At 51.2% G+C, this 21231-nt stretch overlaps 1 protein-coding gene across 2 annotated transcripts; it reads right to left on the bottom strand.

Annotated features, from left to right (window-relative positions):
- Positions 1-101: 101 nt before the first annotated feature.
- On the bottom strand, positions 102-17734 carry YPEL1 (yippee like 1). 2 transcript variants are annotated; one of them, XR_009497358.1, is made up of 8 exons: positions 17643-17734; positions 13024-13169; positions 11707-11787; positions 5466-5722; positions 4113-4156; positions 3625-3733; positions 2683-2908; positions 102-2496 (listed from the first exon to the last, which is right to left on the bottom strand). XR_009497358.1 is itself a non-coding variant. In XM_059895373.1 (7 exons), exons 2-7 carry the CDS (start codon positions 13037-13039, stop codon positions 2819-2821), a joined length of 597 nt encoding a protein of 198 aa, XP_059751356.1. In that variant the 5' UTR covers positions 13040-13169; positions 17643-17734; the 3' UTR covers positions 102-2818. The 2 variants fall into 2 exon arrangements, 1 of the variants encoding a protein (XP_059751356.1); XM_059895373.1 differs by having other exon boundaries at positions 102-2908.
- Positions 17735-21231: the final 3497 nt, after the last annotated feature.

Genomic DNA, 21231 nt, shown 5'->3' with positions numbered 1-21231 from the left:
CCTAGGGCTCCTGGACCCCCGGATTGGGGGCTCTGCCCTCAGCAGCTCCTTGGCTACCCCGTCAGGCCGCGAGACCCGTGATGCTGCTAACTAGGAGACACTGGATGTTGGAAGCTTTATTTTTAAACCTCACACAGACAGAGGACGGAGAGCCGGACGTGGGGCCAGAGGAAGCCTGTGCACGTGAGCTTGGCAGTCCTGCTTGAGGGGCAAACCTTCGGGCTGGCCTGGGCTTCTGTCCATCCGTCTGTCCGGCAGCTGTGCCCAACTGCCCTGAGGGAAGGCCGGCCACCCTGGGCTGCAGCCCCGCGGTGCCACCCACAGCAGAGGACAGGCCTGCCCAGAGGCTTTGACAAATGAGGGTTTACATTTCTGTAGGTCATTTTGAGCTTAAATTTTAGTTTTCTAGATATTAAAAACGTTCAGATTTTGTTAAGTCCCTGGTGAGGTTATCAGGTAAATTAAAGGACTTTTTAAACAATTCCCATTTCTGATCCCTCCTAATATCTGACAGATGCCATCAAGAATAAGCGTTAAGGTATAAAAATACTCTATATATATGTACTGTGCAGAAGACATTACATAGTTTAACTTAAATGCATTTATAATCCTGGCATCACCTCCCACTCTTCGCAAGGAAAAAAATATCTTAAATAAATAAAAGTCACAGGGTGATATTTACTGTTTAGGAATTTAAAAGGGTGGCGCATTCCAGAGCACTTGACCAGCACATCTGGTTGTGGTCTCGTGAGTGTCCGTCCTTGAAGCTGCTCACAGTCAGTTCATTTGGTTTCAAAAGGAGCTCGGATTTTGCAGAAGACTAACAAGAAAATTGTTAAGAGTCTTTGTTGGTGTCAGCTACAAAAATACAAAAGTCATCATGGACCACTGGTAAAAACACTTCAATGCCACCACAGAGACGGCACAAAACCAAAGTGCTCAGAGCGGAGGAGCGGTAACTGTGCCCAGAACATACAAAAGCTCTAAATATAAGTTGAGTGTATACAGAGGAATTTTAGGAGGTTCCTCAGCGTCAGCAAGCATCTTTTGGAGAAGCAGCTGGGCCACAGGCTGAAGCTTGGGGAGGAGGCCCGGCTGAGGAGCCGCTGGCTCAGGTGGGGTCTCAGGGATTCGTACTCACGTCTCAGGGAAGGTGCTGGCCGGGCCTTCACGGGGCACTGAGGACCAGGCCCGGGGCCCAGCTTGGGAGGCGGCAGAGTGCCTGCAGTGGAGGCTTGCGCCGTGCCAAGCACTTCCTTGGCAACTTGAGATGCATCCAGGCCCGCTGGGCACCCTCGTGGACGACCCAGCACCCAGGGCAGGCAGGACACTCCCCACAATCCAGGCTGCAGGTCCAGGCAGAGATGGTGTCAAAGGGAAGCCCAGGTGAGTGGCTGGGGGTCAGGGGAGGGCCACCCACCAACTGGCAGCCAGTCCCTCTCTGTCCCTAGCCAGCTCGCACTTGTGGCCATAGGACTAACCTCGTCTGAAGGAGTTTGGGAGCCGGCCTGTGCCCTCCTCTCTTCCCCACTCCCTCAGCCCTCTCTCTGACCCTCAGCACTGGGGTCCCGGGAGTCTCATGCCCCGGTGACCACACTGAAGGCCCCCAGACGCCCAGTGGCAGGCTGGGCCCACTGGCCAGAGCCAGGTAGAACACTGAACACGAAAACTGTTTTGGGGATGCCTTTTGGCCTCCATTCTCTGCAAAGCGGCCAAAACCCGTGGGTGGTGCCCACTCCCTGCATAGGCACGGGTGAGTCGGAACTTGAACCTGTGGCAGAAACGCAGGACTCGGGAGGCTGCTGGGCCCTGCCTGTGTCGGCCCACAGGACAGAACCAGGGAGGCACGGGGACCTGCTGAACAAACCAAACATCTTCACTGCAAAGTTTAAACCTTGTCTTCCGACTGTAACCTTTTCCAAAAAAATTTTAAAACTACCTGGCAAATGTTAAATTTGGAAGCCTAGCCTGCTCTGGCCTCTTTCAAATATGCAAAAAATAATTCTTTTTCTTCAAATACATCAGAGTAGAAAAGGAAACCCGATTTCCCTTGGTCCAGCGCGTTCCACTCTAACTCCATGGACCAGCTGCCCAGTGCCTGACCTGGAGCCCCCGTGGGCCTGCGCCTGCACACCAGCCCGAGACTGTCTCTGCTAACTACTCGTTCACTTGCCTGCGAGATGAGGGAGCTACTGACTTAAATAAACAGCATGTTCCATTAGACACACTTCTCTATTTATAGCTTATCTAAAATGTTATCACTGGTGGCCTCCGTGTTTGAACAAGGCTAAAAAACACCCTTGGTGCATAGATTCATAGATGTCTGAGAGATTCCTAAATAAGCACTGCCCTCACAGCTCATCTGCGAGAAGAATAACCAACGTGTTGTTCCACGAATCGGGGAGCAGTGGTTACTGTACCTTCTATCCGAACAAGAGGGGAAGCTGGCTCTCCGAAGAGACCTCCCTGTGGGCTTTGGGGCTTCGGTCTGGTTTTCTATCAAACACGAAAGAGCAGAGCCAAACTATCTTAAAGGCATTGGTTAAAGAAGGTGTTAACTGGATGGATAAGTCACCAGTTGGTTAGGTCTTTTCTCTACATCTTGAGAAATTAGAAAAAGGTCATTGAAACTTTTCAGAAATAACCGTGTTATTGAAGACACAGATCGGAGGGACGCCTTACCCAGGGGATTGGCCTGGAGAGGCCGCCTGTGAGACTTGAGTTCAAGAAACACTGCCATCAGATGTGCCTATGTTTCCATTACATTTACCGTCTCTTTCACAAAATCATATTCAAAAGAGAACAGGAAGTTTTCACTTTACTCCCAACCATTGTCTTTGATCATGTGAGCAAGCTCAATGATAAATTTTCCTTCCTTATATTTCTGACTGCTCTCAAAGGCGTGTTCCTTGAAAAGAGAGAGACAAGGTTTCAGGACAGAATCAGTTTTGTTTTTCAACTTCATTTTACACTTCGCAAAGAAAACAACTGCAGTATCATGTCTCCCCAGACGCCCCTTGTGCCGTGCAGTCCAGGGCCGGGGAGGGGTGGCTATCTGGGTGACCAGCCCTCAGGAGCAGGGCAGGTCTGGCCTGGACTTGCAGAGTGATGGTGAAACTTGTCGGGAACTACTGATTCAAGTTTGTTACTGAGCACCGACTACGTGCGGGGCAGTTTGGGAAGGGAAGCCAAGCAAAGGCCTCCTTCCCGGGACTCCAGGTACAGGGGAGTGAAGTCCTCAGGGTCACAGATGGTGGAGAGGGGAAGGCCCTTCTCGGGGGCAAGGGATGCAATGGCTCAGACACAGGCCCCCCCCCTGCCCCGTGCTGGAGTATGGGAGTGGGTGGTGTGTGGGACAGCACCAGGGCACAGGGCCCAGGTGGGTCCTGGGGGTGGGGCCCCGAGCGCTGCAGAGGGGTCTGCTGTGAGCGCAACTGCAGGGTCATGTCCAGTTCCCCACCTCCCACCTGGCTGGTGACCATCCCTCCCTCCCCCAGTCCATGGACTCTGAAAGATGCGGTTTTAAAATGTGTTCCTTGACTGGCAGCACCTATCCCGCTTCCTGGCATGTTTTGTTTCCACTGGGAACGTGTTCTTTATTACAGCGGACCCGCGGTCACTCACGTATTTCCACCCGAGTGTGGTCTTGCAGTTCTCACAGTAGATGTCCGCCACGGCGTGCAGGCCGGTAAGAAGGACCCGCTCCTCCGCAGGGCCGCAGCCCACGTTCACCCTGTGGGGAGGAGGTGCTGGGACCCTCATGGGGCCCCGGGCCCACAGTTCCGCCCCCACCAGCTGTTCCCAGGACACAGGGTGTCCTTCCTGACTCCCCTCCTGTCCCTGCCTCCCCCCACCTATGATGAGAAGGAACAACTTCTTGCCTCCCTCGAGAATCCAGGATGGGACAGGCTGTGGGGAGGGGCCCACAGTCCTGCTGTCTCGGTGGAAATCAAGATCTACCCCAGTAGGAAACAAACCACACCCAGCCTGGGAAAAAGGCATACTGCTTTCCTGAGCCCTCGACGGCAGCGAGCACTGGCAGGCTCTCGGAAGCAGCACGCGGGGCCTGGTGGCGGACGTGGCACTGGTGAGGCCACGGCAGCGATACTCACACTGAGTTGAAGAGGTAGGCTCGTCCCTGACTTCCCTGAAAGGACTGCAAAGAAGAAAGAGGGGTTAAAGGCTTTGTCGTGGTCAGATGGAAGTGACGCCATTCATCACCAGCTGGAACGCGAGGCCACGTCAGGGCGGCTCCACCCAGAGGGCCTCTGTGCTTGATTATTTTAAAGAACAGCTTACTACTGGCTTTGGGGTCCTTTGAAAGAAGCACCTCAAATTCCTTTTGGACACTAACAACCCACTCCCCCCACCGTGTGGCCAGAGCAGTGCCTGAGCTACATGGCCGATCTGGAGGCCCCGGAGCAGCTCTGCCTCTGAAGCCGGTGCTGAGGGGCTGCCCTTCCACTGAAGCTTCTGGACGCACAGAGGGGCCACAGAAGCAGTGATGGCACAGACACCACCTTATCTGACGGTTTTCCCTTAAGATGATGGACCCAGGACTTCCCTGGTGGTCCAGTGGTTAGGACTCTGCACTTCCACTACACAAGGTACAGGTTCCATCCCTGGTTAGGGAACTAAGATCCTGCAAGCCGCACGTGTGTCCCCCCCAAAAAAAGGACCCTGTCACTTCCTTACCACAAGTACAGAGACGTTCTTCTAACTGCCTGAAACAAGAGGCCTAAGCATGGATTCCAGAAACTTCTTGATGACTTTGTTTTCAAAGGAGCAGAAGGCTCCTGCCCAGGGAGGCGGACTTAGAGGACGGGTGGGGGTCGTGACCCACAGCACGGGGAGAGAGGACGGTCACTGTCTCCCGAGGGATTGTTTTAAATGTTCCCAAGTGGTTGGTTATAAACATGACAAACTGCTAGTCAAGAGTTCAAGGCAATGAGGTGGGTCCTGCCCTCTTTACCCCCAGGGGCTGCTCGTGGCCTGCACAGCGCTGCAGCCCTGGCAGAGCTTCCCTCCCAGGTTCTTTCCTGAAAGATCCCATTTCCCCCAAGGCAGCCTCTTCTCTTCTTAACCATTCTGAGTTTTAAAACTTTCTTAATTCCCTTATTATGAAACTATTTACACAGATTTTCCAGGCTTCCTTTGTACTGTCTATGTCCTCTGGCTTTACATGACTTTAACTGCTCTGACAAGTCACTGACATCTTACTGTGGGATCTTCAGAGGCCCGTGGCCTGGCCCCCAAAACCCACCACTCGGCAAAGACCACGGCCAAGACCACGACGTAGCTGCCCTCACTCACACACACAATTTCCCTCAGTGCCGCCCACAGGGCTCCAGACATTCTGGGCCCAGCAAACCCAGGAGGCCATGGGGTGGTTCAGTATTTGTCTACACTTAGGCTCAGTGATCATGGCTGAGGGCAGCCTGCCGAGTTCTTGACCAGACACTTGCCTTGGAGATCAGCTCATCGTGATTGGCCAGGTGGGCCCTGCAGTGGACACAACTGTACGTTCGGTGGCAGTTTGGCAGATACGCTTGGAAAGTTTTGGACCTTGTCATCTTCACCATCTCCGCTGGGCACTCCTGGCTCAGCTCAGGGCTGGCACGGGAGGAGCTGCAGCTCTGCTGGGCTCTCTGACAGAAGAAACACTGGAACATGCACGCAAGAGCCGTTGTTGTTTGGAGGGCGTGTGGCTCTGTCCACACAGCTGGGGTGAGAGAAAAACGCCACAACCTGTCAACAAGTCAACACAGAGCAGAGGGTCACAGAGAGAATGAAACACAAAAAGTGTGTTTAGGAAGCCTGTTGTAAAGAAGGGAAGGGCAGGCCTAGATGTTAAAGATCTAATACTTAAACAGTAATATGAGTACATAAAAATACTAATAGCTAATCACGGCTTAGCCATTCTAAATTTAGTTGGAAGTGGCAGGTGAACTACTTTTACACATAATTTGAGAAAACTTTTCCCCAAATACATCTTATATCGTGTGGCTCAGAAAACGTGAAAGAAACAGCAGCCAACACGACTCCCATCTGAGTGAGGCCAGCAGCACTGGATACATCTTGTCCCAAACGATGGAATTGGCGACTCAAAGCACCATGTCACTTATGAATACGTGTGATGGATCCGGTATTAATCTCTGAGAAATTACGTATCAGTCCAGAAGTAAACCCTCACATATATAGTCAAGTGATTTTCAACAAGGGTGTCACAACCATTCAATGTGGATAGAACAGTCTTTTCAACAAATAGTGCGGGAAAACAAGATATTGACATGTGAAAGAATGAAGTTGGACCCCTGCCTCACACCATATACAAAAATGCACTCAAAATGGATCAAGGAACTAAACGTAAAAACTAAAACTATAAGACCCTTAGAAGAAAATGTAGGGAACAATCTTCACAATGTTGGATTTGGCAGTGACTTCTTGGATCTGATAGCAAAAGCACAGATGTGTGTGGATTTACAGAAGGTAAAGTGAGAGGAAAATGGGGCAGAGGCACTATGTGAGGAGATGAGGAGGCGATTCCAGAACTGAAGAAAGACACCAATCCACAGACAAGTCCAACAATCCCAAGCAAGATAAATAAAAAAGCCACACCTGATCACATAATAGTGAAACTGCAGAACACCAAAGAAAAAAGCAAAAAAGTCTTAGAAGCATCCAGAAGGGAAGGGAAAATTACCTTTCAACAGCAACTTCCCAAGTAAAACAGTGGAACCCAGAAGGCAGTAGGGGAAGGTACCTGTAAATTCCTTAAAGATAATAACTGCTATCCCAGAATTCTACATGCAGTGAAAATATCTTTCAAGATTTCGGGAAATGGGGGCTTCCCTGGTGGCGCAGTGGTTAAGAATCTGCCTGCCAATGCAGGGTTTGAGCCCTGGTCCGGGAAGATCCCACATGCCGCAGAGCAACTAGGCCCGTGTGCCACAACTACTGAGCCTGCGGTCTAGAGCCCGCAAGCCACAACTACTGAAGCCCACGTGCCTAGAGCCCGTGCTCCGCAACAAGAGAAGCCACCTCAGTGAGAAGCCCACACACTGGAATGAAGAGCAGCCCCTGCTTGACGCAACTAGAGAAAGCCTGCACGCAGCAACGAAGACCCAACACAGCCATAAATAAATAAATAAATAAATAAATAAATAAAAAGAATTCAGGAAATGACATTTGCAGACAACTAAAAAGTTTGACTTCTGCAAAATATCTCTAAAGGAAATTCAAGGATATGATTCAGACAGAAAAATAAAAAAAACCCCACTAAAGTCTAAACTTCAGACTCTAAAAGAAGGCAGAATGGTGAGTAAAGAAAACGGTCCATGTGCAGGTGGGCAGAGCAGCAGTGTCTCACGGAACTTTGAAGAGATCCGCTCATGATATGTGAGCAGAAGCCAGGGTGAAGGCGCAGACCAACGACTCCCAGAGTCTGGGTACTGTCCAAAAAAGAAGACCCACATATGGATTAAATGTAGATTCTGGTACATTAAGGATAAATGTTGTAATTTCTGATGAAACTTCTGTAAGAACAAAGAGCAGGTGTATAACTTCCAAAACTGTAAAGGGCGGTGAGGAAGGGAGGAAAAACACCATGGGAAGAACAGGAAGCACAACGACAGAAGGAAGATTTAAACCCAAATATTTCAATGCGTATATTAAATATAAATGAACTAAATGTTAGAGTTGAAGGTTTCAACTAGACAGAAAACAAACTTTATCTAGATGCTACTTATGAGACACACACCTTAAACAAGGACGCAGAAAGGATAAAAAGATATGGCTAGAACCTCGGTGGTGGCAACACAGACCTATGAATCATAATTATTTGCTAACAGTATATTTGTTTTATGAATATCTTGTATGTATGTGATTCACACAAAGAAGTTAAAATAGAAAAATGCAAATCAAAACCACAATGAGCTATCACCTCACACCTGTCAGAATGGCTATCATCAAAAAGAACACAAATAACAAATGTTGGTGAGGATGTGGAGAAAAGGGAGCCCTCCTACACTGTTGATGGGAATGTAAATTGGTGCAGCCACTATTGTAAACAGTATGAAGGTTCCTTAAAAACTAAAAACAGAGCTACCATATGATCCAGCAATCCCACTCCTGGGCAAATATCCAAAGAAAACCATACTTTGAAAAGATACATGCACCCCAATGTTCATTGCAGCACTATTTACAATAGGCAAGATACAGAAGCAACCTAAGTGTCCATCGACAGATAAATGGATAAAGAAGATGTGGTATAGTTCTACAATGAAATATTACTCAGCCATAAAAAAGAATGAAATAATGCCACTTGCAGCAACATGGACTGACTTAGAGATGATCATACTAAGTGAAGTAAGTCAGACAAAGAAAGATAAATATTATATGATACCACTTACAGGTACAATCTAAAAACTGATACAAATGAACTAATTTACAAAACAGAAACAGACTCACAGACTTAGAATACCAAACTTATGGTTCCCAAAGGGGAAAGGTAGGGCAGGGGGTTGGGGGGAAGGGATAAATTAGAAGCTTGGGATTAATTTACACACACTACTATATATAAATAGATAACCAACAAGGACCTGCTGTATAGCACAGAGAACTCTACTAAATATTCTGTAATCTTTCCCATATAGGGAAAAATATCAAAGACCCAGCACAGCCAAAATAAATAATAAATAAAAACAAATACTGAAAAATAATAATAAAGTAAAAACTATATTAAATATATTTATATTTTGCTTACATAGTAACATTTTTAAATTTTTAAAAATTAATTATTTTTGGCTGCATTGGGTCTCTGTTGCTGCACGCAAGCTTTCTCTAGTTGCCATGAGCAGGGGCTACTCTTCGTTGCGGTGCGCAGGCTTCTCACTGCAGTGGCTTCTCTTGTTGCAGAGCACGGGCTCTAGGTGTGCAGGCTTCAATAGTTGTGGCACGCGGGCTTCAGTAGTTGTGGCGCACGGGCTTAGTTGCTCCGGGGTATGTGGGATCTTCCTGGACCAGGGATCGAACCCATGTCCCCTGCATTGGCAGGCGGATTCTTAACCACTGTGCCACCAGTAAGTCCCTACATAGTAACATTTAATAGAAAAACTTTATGAGATAAAACAGCAGGGAGATAAACAGCAAGCGTAAATCTTGTTACCTAATAACACAGTCTCAAAATCTGTAAGTCAAAAATTGAAAAAACCTTAAGAGGTAAATTTATAATCAATAGGACTAGTAATTGTAGTATATAAATAGTTTACATAGTAATTTATATATTTATAGTATATTTAGTATATATAAATACATAGTATATATTTGTATAAAATATAGTATGTATTTTACTGCATCTTTCACTAACTGGTAGAACACCACAAACTAGGGCAGATATACAGGATTTGCACATTGTGATGAAGAAACTGAAACTAAAATACATGTAGAAAACTATCTAAGAGGGCTTCCCTGGTGGCGCAGTGGTTAAGAATCTGCCTGCCAATGCAGGGGACACGGGTTCGTGCCCTGGTCTGGGAAGATCCCACATGCCACGGAGCAACTAAGCCCGTGAGCCACAACTACAGAGCCTGCGCGTCTGGAGCCTATGCTCCGCAACGGGAGAGGCCGCGACAGTGAGAGGCCCGTGCACCGCGATGAAGAGTGGCCCCCGCTCGCCGCAACTGGAGAAAGCCCTCGCACAGAAACGAAGACCCAACACAGCCAAAAATAAATAAATTAATTAATTAAAAACAAAACAAAAAACCCCCCAACATTCTAAAAAAAAAAAAAAAGAAAACTATCTAAGAACCACAGACTCATTTACTGCACCTATACATTTACAAAAGTTGACCACATAGCACATCTCAACAAATTCAAGGACTGAAACCACAGTATATTCTCTGACCACAATACAATTAAATTAGAAATCAATAATAAAGTATAACTAGAAAAATCCTCATATGTTTATAATTTAGGAAATGTACTTCTATATACCCATGTGTCTAAGAATAATGGAAATTAGAAAATATTTTGAACTAAACAATAACAAAATAGGTACTTACCAGAACTTAAAGGGAAATGTAGACTCTTAATAGAAAATAAGCAGGTGGAATTAATGAGCTAAACACCCATCTTTAAGAAGTTTGAGAACAGGAAAACAACCCCCAAAAAATATAAGGAGGGAAAGAAATAGGAAAAAAATATTGAAACAGAAAAGGAAAACTTGGATCCACTAGGGGGGATCGACAAGGCAAATGTGCGTTCTCGGAAAAGACTAATGACCTCTGACAGCAGAGCCAGCCATCAGAAATGCAAACGGGTAGTGCCTTCTGGGGGCAAGACTCATGGGGAAGAGGTGCTGTGGTCAATTTAAGTCAATATATTGGAAAATGTAAACCACACAGATAAATTCCTGGAAAACGTTAAGTTAAAAATATGATTCAAGAAGAAATAGAAAACCTGAATAATCCTATAAACATTAGGGAAATCAAATCACTGGTAAAAAGTCTCCTCCCCCAATATGCACACATATCAATACAAATCAAATACACCTACAGGCAAGGAGCTTCCCTGGAGAGCTCCACCATACTTCAAGGAAGAATTCATTTCAATCCAACACAAACTCTTTCAGGAAAGAGAAAGGGGAAGCACTCTCCAACCATCTGATGTTGCTTAAACTGACACCAAACCTGGGTCAGGGCAGTACAAGAATGGAATTCAGGGGAGTTCCCTGGTGACCTAGTGGTTAGGATTCTGGGCTTTCACTGCTGTGGCCCAGGTTCAACCCCTGGTCAGGGAACAGATCCTGAAAGCCCCACGGTGCAGGAAAAAAAAAAAAAAAAAAGGGAATTCACTAAGTTTCTTCAAAGAAACCAAGATGCAAACATCCTAAGTAATATGACCAAACAGGGTCTAGCAGTATTTTAAAGGATGGTACAATATAATTAAGGTGATTTTATCACAGGAATGCAAGATAATTTATATCAGAAAAATTTACCAATTGTTCTGTTTATCTCAATAGATGCAAAAAAAAAAAAAAAAAGCATTCAACAAAATTTTAACATCCATTCACAATTTAAAAAACATTCCACACAAACTAAGATTGTAAGAGAACTTCCTTACTTTTACGAGGCATCTACCAAACAAATAAAAAAATCCCAAAACCACTCACAGCAAGCATCATGCTTAATGGTAAAACTTAGAAAACATTATCTTTGACATCAGGAATAAACCAGGATGCTCTCTATACCGCCACTTCCATTCAACAGTACCAGAAGTCCCAGCCAGCTGGTAAGTCAAGAAAAGGCTTATAAGGGAAAACATACTCTCATACAACAGTGTAACAATAAAGTATCTAAGAGCACATTCAAAGACTGGAAACACCTTTACAGAGAACATTAGAAAACTCTGAGGGGTATAATAAAAACCTAAATCAATGGAGAGCTAAATCATGACCAGGACTGGAAGATACTGTAAATATATGAATCGTCCCCAAAGTAATCGTTAAATGCAATTCAAATCACAATCCAGGAGGGTGTATGTGTGTGTACAAATGAGCCAGAGAGCCAGTGAGACAAAGAGAGAGCTTTGAGTCTAGAACTTATCTTACAAGTGTCTGTAGGGGAGGGAAAGTTTTCCTTGACCCTCTTAGGGTCCCTGGCTGGGTCTGAAAATGAACAGAGTAACAGGAGCAGGAAGCTTTTATACCTTTTAGACAATCAATAAGTTTGTGAAGAACTGACGAGGCCGGAGGGGTTTGGGCTGGGGTGGTCCATGGTGAAGGAGTAACTAGGAAGACAAGACAAGGTTTGTTTATACAGATTTCTCGGCCCCAATTCCCTGCCTTCCCTCTTCCTGGTGCAGGGAGGGGGCCCTCTCAAAGGGGAGTTTCATGGCCAGGTTCAGGGAAGAAGGTCACTCTGACCACCCCCCCTTCTGCTGTTTTCTCAAACTCCTTCAAGCTTAAGATACTCAGGAAGCCTAGGTGCCACACGTTAGGGTGGCGTGTCCTGAACTCCATCACATCAGAGGCCAGAAGCAGCCAGAGGGAAGCTCGTGCTGCGCCGGAGCCGGCCCGGGAGCGGTCATTTCAGGGTCATTCAGACTCACCAAGGCTGGGGTATCCCGGCTCAGGACAGAAAAACCAGCCTTAGCAAGGACAGAATGCACTTGTTCTGACTGCAGTGCTGACTGAACGCATGTTGTCTGTTTCAGTATCTTCACCTGAGTTTTTCTCTTTGTATTTAAAGGACCCTTAAATGAATAAACTCCTCTCTTATCCCTGGTGGTTCAGGCCTTCAGAGTCCTGGGCCCTGTTAGTGGCAGAAGCATGGCTCCCAGTGACCTGAACAGAGACTAAAGAAACGGCCTTCACTTAGCCCATCCTTTAGACAAATGACACCACTCTGACTCATGATTAGAAAGCAGGACACCCCTTGTTTCTAAATCGGAGTGGCCTCTGATGGGGCGACTCTGTTTAAAGGGGCAACTTAGGACGTCCCCGACGGTCCAGAGGTTAGGACTCCATCCCCCACTGCAAGGGGCCCGGGTTTAGTCCCTGGTTGGGGAACTAAGATCCCGCAAATAAAATAAAGTGGCAACTTGCCAAGCGTTTCTGTTTCTTTGAATTTCTCCACGCCGTGAACGCCCCCCACATGCAGGGGGCCTACCTGAACGCCCCTTCCCTCGGAGCAGCCCCACTCTTGGGCTCCTGTCACCTTTGTGGAGCCCGGTTCATCCTCAGCACCCACAGTCACCCTTCAAGGGCTGGGTTTGCCTCCCACCCTGGCGTCCTGCCATCTGTGTCCTGCCCTCCGCCCCTGTCACCGCCCTCCCGGGGGTCCTAGAGGAGCAGCGGCCCAACCTGGCTGGATCTCAGTCACAGAGAAGCGTGTCGTGATTAAACTAGGTTTTCAGGCTGGATGTCCCCGAGGCAGGGAAATCCTGGCCAAGTTCTCCAGCCACCAGTACACAAACAGGCTCTTCCAACCACACCTGCTGACAAGTCAGGACCCACCTTAGTACCTGAGGTGAAATGCATCACGTGCCTCACTTCTACTGCAGCCGCCGTGTCCCCTGGGTTTGGGGAGCAGCCACCACCCCACGAAGATGTTAGTGTGGGGTAAGTTCTTAGGCCAAAAACAACATTCTGGATTCCAGAAGTTTCTCTCCTAAAATAAGCATGGATATTTATTTTAAGAGAGCGTAAATCAGGCCCATGTCCATATGGTGCTGTTACCACGCTTCCAAAGACAAACCCTGAGAACCACCACCCAAGCAAGCAGCTGACACTCCCGGGAGGGCGCGGGCTCCCGGCCCTTCTCGTCCCCATACGGGTTCACTTGTCCTCCCAGCCCTGCCTCGCCCACCTGGCTGCGGGGAGGGACGGAGGCACAGGCGGGCAGGGAAGCGGGTCTCCCTGGGGCTGGTGCACAAGCTCCGGCGCTGGCAACAGCGGTGAAGAACACAGCTCAGAAGGCCGAGGTGCTGCCCACGCGCCCGCGCCATCCAGCAAGGAGAGAGCAGCCCATCCAGCACCATCACGAGGCGCCCAAGAGCCTTGTGGCCCAGGCTGCTGCTGGTCTATGAGAATCCCATGAATTAACAGCAGCCCTAAGACACGAGTGGTCTGATTAGTCCCACCGTGCAGACAGGGAAACGGACACCCCGAGAGCTAGTAAGCAAGCTGTGCAGCTGGATTCAAAGCTGAGAATCTACACCCTGGACCCCTGTAAACATGTGTCTATAGACAGGTGAGCAGGTGTGAACATCACAAACGGATGCAAACCAAAGGCGCACTGTACCTGTCTTACAACCTAGCAGGCTGGCAAAGATTTTAAAAAGTTGACAACTCCACTGGCGAAGGCACCTGGGACATCGCTGCCATCTGGCAGCACCCACTGGCGCACCTGGGCGCAGGCCCCAGGCCCAGGGTCCATCCCCGGCATTTCCCTCCAGGCTGCCTGGCCCCTGCGCAAAGTAACCCGGAAAAGGCTGTTACAACATTGCCTGTAATAACTAGAGATTAGAAACCATCTCCCATCTCACTAAGAGGGACCGGCCAAACGCACTGATGGACTTATCAGAACTGTTTCCAAGGTGGGGCCTCAGCCACTTCTTTCTCACCATCTACTTTTTTGTAACTTTTGATTTTGATACCAAGTGTAGGTACTGACCACAAACACACACACACAGCACATGGGCCCAAGGCGTCGGGGGGCCTGGAAGGTGTCCATCAAAGAGCAACAGCATGTGTAAAATTTGCTTCAGGCAGTACCAGCTTCCCTTCGCACACATGGACTTCCTACTTAAATTACAGGGTGAAAAGCTTTTTTCCACGTCTCTGGAACCGCAGCCTTCCTGGATCCCTGGATCCGCTGGGAGGGGCGAGAAGACTCCTTCAGTTCTCCCGGCCGCCTCCTATGCCCTCAGATGAAGCCCCCTCTGCCCTCATGCCCCACCAGCTGCCCCCGCGTCCCCCCGTAACCAGCCCCCTCATTCCCCCAGCGTGGCCTGCCTCCACCTCCTCCCACCAGACTGCTGAGGAGGGCGCTGGCACTGAGCCTTTCTTTTCTAAGAACCTGTGATACATTCTTTTTAATTTCTCCCACTAACTAAGTTTCCCAGCCGTGGCCCTGGGATGCCTCCTAGCAGAGGTTGCCTTTTTCCTCGCTAAGAAGGGAAGATGCAGGCATGACAGAGGGAGGGCTGCCCTGTCTTCAGCTGGAAGTGGGAGGAAAGAGCCTGGGAATCTTATGCCATTTTATTAACCACATGCTAATTGAAACATAATCAAGCATCCCTGTGTTGGGGAAGGGAAGGGAAAAAACAGAGAGGCAGAGAGAAGCCAGAATGGGGCTGGTGCTGGGGGGTGGGGGCCGTGTGGCTGCGGGAGCCAGGCTGCTGCGGGGGCTCGACCCAACCAAGCCACATACGCGGAGCCTGTGGGGCCTCAAGACGAGCTGGTACCCAATCTGTAAAATGGGGGTGAATCGTGAGTCCCACGGAGGACCCGAGAATCATACCAGGTGTCAGGTTGCTGTTGCAGTGGCCGAGGGTTGGCAAGCTGTCTCAACGCCTCACAAACCCCACGGGGAACTCTGGTCCTGGTTCTCAGGCTTCCCAGGTGTGGACTACGTGGCTTGGCTCCATCACCGGCGACAGGCTTTCAGCAGTGCCGGTGCCACCATCACGGGAGTGATGTCGCCGGCAGCTGACTGGACCTCATTCTCTCGACTTCTTTCCTGAATCCAACTCACACTGCCCTCCCCGGAACCCTCAGCCTCCAGTGACCTGGCGGTTCAGAACTTTCTCCATCCTCCCCTCACTCAACTCTCTGCTCACAATTCCCACTCCCTGCAGGTTTTGCTGATTAGCAGATCTAACTACTTTCTAAAAAGTTAAAAGCAAATGACTTGCGAATAAAGTGTCAGAGATGAGAAGGTTTTAAAGCAGGGGACTTCTACTGCTTCTTCATATTTGAAACTATGTTCCACTCATCAGGCTACCAGGGAGAAAAAGACACTGCATGGAAAGTCCTTGCCCTCTGTACCTGCCACCCCCGCCCCTTGAGAGGATCCTGGCGGAACCTGGTGAAGGCAGGTAGGGGTCAAAGGCTCTCAACATAAAGAGCTTTATAAATTTTAGTGCTTCAAAAATGGAAAAAGTAATGTCTGGAGTTTGGTCAAAGGCATATACCTCTATCAGTTTTTAATTTTGGCAAACGTACCATGGCAACATGGGATGGTAACACCGGGGACACGGAGCGCGGGGCACGTTGGGACTGTCTGTACTATCTTTGCAACTTTTGTGTAAATCTGAAGTTTCCAAAATAAAGAAGTTGATTTAAAATCAGAAAGACGGGGACTTCCCTGGTGCTGCAGTAGTTAAGAATCCGCCTGCCAATGCAGGGGACACGGGTTTGAGCCCTGGTCCGGGAAGATCCCACATGCCGCGGAGCAACTAAGACCGTGTGCCACAACTACTGAGCCTGTGCTCTAGAGCCCACGAGCCACAACTACTGAGCCCGTGCGCCACAACTACTGAAGCCTGAACACCTAGACCGTGCTCTGCAACAAGCCACTGCGAGGAGAAGCCCGCGCACAGCAACAAAGAGTAGCCCCCGCTCGCCACAACTAGAGAAAGTCTGCATGCAGCAACAAAGACCCAACGCAGCCAAAAATAAATAAATAAAATAAATTTATTTTAAAAAAAAATCAGGGCTTCCCTGGTGGCGCAGTGGTTGAGAATCTGCCTGCCAATGCAGGGGACACGGGTTCGAGCCCTGGTCTGGGAAGATCCCACATGCCGTGGAGCAACTAGGCCCGTGAGCCACAATTACTGAGCCTGCGCGTCTGGAGCCTGTGCTCTGCAACAGGAGAGGCCGCGGCAGTGACAGGCCCGCGCACCGCGATGAAGAGTGGCCCCCGCTTGCCGCAACTAGAGAAAGCCCTCGCACAGAAACGAAGACCCAACACAGCCAAAACTAACTAACTAAATAAATAAATAAAAAATAAAAATAAAAGGAATTCCTTTAAAAAAAGAAGTAAAATAAATATCCTTTAAAAAAAATCATAAAGACGATTAATCAGATTGGTGATTAGGATCATTCAGTTACTTTTTTAAAGTGCCCACTACAGGCCAAGGCTTGTGCTACAGCTGTGCTAAGATGGGGTCCCCCTGGTCCTGGCTGAGGGGCTCCCACACGCAGAAGACACTCTAGCCCCTGAGATGCAAGGAGAGGCAGCGGGAGGGGCTCCCAGAGCCTGAGTTAGCTCCCCTCAGACCAGATCCCACGGCGAGGGTGGGGGGGACCTGGGCAGGATCGCAACGCTCAACACCGGGATTAAGCACAGCTGCCGCGGAGGGGCAGGGGCTCAACCAACGTGTGTTCCATCTCTTCGAGCAGAGTGGAGGCCGCAGCAGGCACAGGTGCAGGGAGAGCAGCAGCTTGCTTAGGGACGCACCTGAAGGCCATCCCCGGAGGAGGGAGGCCTGGGTAGGAGTTCAGGAGACTGAGGGTTATGGGTGGAAAGACTAACATTCTTAGCAAAGGAAACAACAGGTTGAGGTGTGTATGTTTCATACAGAAGAAAAATGCAACTGCACAGAAAAAGCTTGGGGTGGGGACGCCAACGTCGTCCACACCGTGGTCCATCTAAGACGGAACTGCAGCCCTTTCCCACGCAGAACTCGGCACCTAACCTGGACTCCCGGCGATGCCCGTTGGAGGCCGGCCCCGCCAGGGAGAGGAGGCTCAGGCTCCTGCAGGCTCTGCGCCCGTGAAGCTCAGTCGGTGCCACAAGTGGGGAACGAATGCGGGACGAGGCATTTCGGCCTCGCCCTTCACGTGGGCAACTTTAAACGCCCCCCTTCCGTGAACACGCTGGGAGGCCCCTTTTGTCCTCATTTCCCTCCCCAGGCGCGACCTTTCTTTTAGGGGAAAAGCCTGTTACCGTCAGGCGGGCGGCTCCTCCCGAGCCTTCTCCAGGGCGGGGTGGGGAGGGGCGGGAGGAGGGAGAACCGGGGAAACGCTCCTGACCCGGCGTCGCGGTCCGCGCCGAACCCGTGTGGTCCCGCCGCAGCGCGCCCCCCGCCCCCCGGCCGACACCGCCCGGTACGCCCGCCGGGCCCGCCCTACTCACCGCCGCCCGCCGGTCCGCGCCCCGGCCCGCAGCGCCCATCGGCCCGGCCTCGCTCAGCTCGGGCGCGGCTCTCCGGCGGCCCCGGCGCGGCCCGGGACGCGCTGCGGCCGTTGGCTCCCTGGCCGCGCGCGAGGCATCCCCGCCGCCGCCACCGCCGCCCCCGGGCCGCCTGCCCTTTGTTTTGAAGCCGCTGCCCCGCCGCGACGCCGTTAACGGCCTGGGAGCGCGGCGCCGACCAATCAGCGCGCGGCCCTGCCCCCGGACACACCGCGCGTCCCGCCCCGCGCCCCGCCCCGACCGCGCGCCCCCGCCCCGCGCGCCCCCGCCCGCAGCTCGGCCGGCTCACCCTCGGCTGGGCAGGGCAGGGCGCACGTGCCGCAGGGCGCGCCGCGCTCCCATTGGCCGGCCCGCCGAGCGCGGCCTCGGAGCCCGCCAGTGAGGGTCAAGGGGTGCGGGGGCGGGGCCGCGCGGGGAAGGAGGGGAGGATGGGGCGGGAGGGAAGGATGGGGCGGGGCTAGGGCGGGGCGGGCTCAAAACAGGAGCGCGCCGCGCAGGCGCGGGTTGCCCTGAGCTGAGATCTCGGCTGCGGGGTCAGCGGCGGTCGGAACCACGAGTCCGGGGAGCTGGCGGTCGCCCGCTCTCCCCGGCACACGTGGGTCGGCGGAGGCCACGCCGGCTCACAGCCCCGGGGGCTGGGGGAGGGGGCGCGGGCCGGGCTTCCTGGCCGGACCCCTCGACGACCCCGTCCCGAGGGCGGGTCCTCCGCGTCGCCACCCCGCCCCCCTCCCGGCCGCTCGGAGCTGCTGGACCTGAGCGCCTTGGATGCACACGTGGCCCGTGGGGAAGCTCCGGACAGCCCGCCCCGCCCCGCGTCCGCACTCCGCCCCGCAGGCCTCCCCTGTGTTCATTGTGTGGGTCCCCCGGCCTTTCTCCCTAGATTGATGTTTAAATCCCAGCATCAGCATCAGCCCACCCCGTTTGGGTCACAGCGTAGATACCCTTTCTATACATGGTAGCGCCCATGATCTTGTTTCCTTCCTGTGATGCAATGTATCCGCACAGCTCTCGGTGCCTCTGGGTGAGTCCCATCTGCTGTTGGAACGCGGCCGTTCTCCCGGCCACGTCCGCAGCTCCCGGCTTCCACAGAGCCCGCTGCTAAGTGACTTGAAGACGGTTCTTGCACATTTTCAAGAACTATTGAGCCTTTCAGGTCTCCTTCCATTTCCAACTGGGTTTCTTTTTTCTTGTGAATTTTCAAGATTCCTTTGATTGTTTTAAATATTAAGCTTTGGTTATTTTTGCTATTGTAAATATTTTTTCTCAGCCAGTCCTCTGCTGAAAAAAAAATCCTAATTTTGATGTGAGCCAAAGTTTTATAATTTTGTATCCTGCTTTTATTCTGTTATTGCAGGTTTTTTAACAGATATTTTTCCTGGCTGCTCAATACTAACCTAAATATCTAGCTATGAGTGGTAGTTGGGCACTTTTATTAGTTTTGCACTATTTCTTCAGACCCCTTCATTCTTTGAAAAATTTAGCACCAGATTCGCTGTTGTTCTTTGCATTTCCTGGCTTCCTTCTTGGAGACACAGCTTTCCCTTAGAATCGAAGTGAGTGCAGCCACAGTGCCCTGGCCTGTCAGCTCACTGGCCCTCTCCTGTAAGGATCTTGCCCTCTGCACGACCCCAGACACGAACCCCCTCGCTGGCCATTGACCAGTGCCTTTCAAATGTTTTTAACTATGACCACAGTAAAATTTACATTTTATAGGTACAAAGTTTCTGTTTCGGATGATGAAAAATCGGGGGGATGGTTGCACAAGAATGTGCATGCACTTAACACTACTGCATTACACACTTAAGAATGGTTAAAATGGCAAATGTTATGTTATTGTGCTTTACTATAGTAAAAAATAGTACAAAACACATTCTACATTATGATCCAGCACCCACATGTATAGGACAAGTTTCATGATCTAATCTGCATCCTTGTGCAAGGCCCTAATATTTTCTATAATCTCCTGTTTTATTTTACTTAACCACAGCCTGCATATGACTCCCTACACAATTTCACAAGCCCTCCATCCGCCACAGCCAGCAGGCTGCCACCCACTCCCTGGTCACCACCCTCCATACCCTCAGTTATGGGCAGCCCTCTCTGGGACACCACTCTGCTCCCTGGCCCCCTCCTGCTGGCGTCCCCACCACAACCGCCGTCACCACACTCAGGGCCACACTCACTGTCCCCCCCCGCCACCTACCCACCCTCATGTCTCACCTCCTGCCTCGGCCCCCTTCTCACACCACATACTTTCTGGGCAGACCCCGTCCCGGGTGGATGGGACTCTGCGTGGCTCGGGGAGACTGGGTTCCGGGGCAGTGCCCTCCTCCTGGCTACCCTACACCTGCCACACCTCTTTTGTCCGTCCAAGCCCCCTTCCTGGACGGCGCTCCTCCCTCCTTCTGCTCCTCCCCCTCTGCTGTGTCCTGCTCCCAGCCGGCTCCCTGCCCGCCCGCCACCACCAGTCCATGCGGTCCACCAGTGCACACACCCTTTCTCCTGCATCCTCGGTCCCCTCTTCCCTGGGTGGTCCCAGCAGATTATGGGACCTGCTGTCATCTCCACACCCCCCTCCGCTGTCACCATGCTTCCCTGCAACCCTGCAGAGCCAGCCCGGCTCCTCCCATTCTGAGATTCCCATCCCACCCTCCCCACCAAACCTCGGGTCTGGTCCTAGACACATCTGACAGGACGGTCCGAGCAGCATTTCACTCAGCTGGTCACCTTCTTTAACCGCTTTCTCACTCTGGTCCCGGGCTCTGCTCTCTCCTCCTCTCTGGCCCCGCGTCACCGGCGCTCCCACCCTCCTGAGGCTGGGGCCCCAACAGTTCCCAGCACTGACAACTCCCTTGAGCCCCGCACTCCAGGCTCACGTCCAGCTGCCGACTGCATCCCCCTCGGAGGTCCATGAGACCTCAAGCTCTGCACACCCTCCATCAAGCTGCCTTCTTCCTCACCTCGGCAGAAGGCTCTGCCCCCTCCCAGCACTGGCCAGAACCCCCAGCCCCTCACCTCCTCTCTCCCCATCACACCCCGCAGCCGCCCCCGCACCCAGGGCCACGCCACACTCCTCTCTCGCCTAGATCCTTGCCCCAGCCCACGTGGCCCTGAGCTGCAGGCTTTGCCTCCTTAACTGTGTTCTCTGTGGACAGATGCTTTTAAAATAACAACCAGATCCGCCACCTCTGAAAGCTCCCAGGAGCTTTCTGCTTCGCGCAGACTAAAAGCCAGAGTCCCTCCAATGCCCCACGTGGCATGGCTGGTCCCCGGCTCCCCTAACTTCCTGCTTCTGTCCCCTCAAGCTTTGAGGCAGCTGGACGTTGGGAGGGGACTTCTGACACCAAATGCAGGCTTGGGGTCTCCAAGATGACCCTCAGATTTGACCGTCTCACAGAAGGACTCGTGGAAAGTGTTACACTCATGGTTTCAGTTTACAGCAGAGAAAGGATCCAGATTAAACTCGGCCTTCACAGGGTCAGGGGCAGAGTTCTTCCTAGGGCTCCATCACACAGGCATGACTTATTGATCT

Source organism: Balaenoptera ricei, chromosome 14 (genome assembly GCF_028023285.1).
Source record: "Balaenoptera ricei isolate mBalRic1 chromosome 14, mBalRic1.hap2, whole genome shotgun sequence".
Lineage (NCBI taxonomy): Eukaryota > Metazoa > Chordata > Mammalia > Artiodactyla > Balaenopteridae > Balaenoptera > Balaenoptera ricei.
The sequence above is the reverse complement of the archived record's forward strand: the minus strand, read 5'-3'. Positions and strand labels throughout refer to the sequence as shown.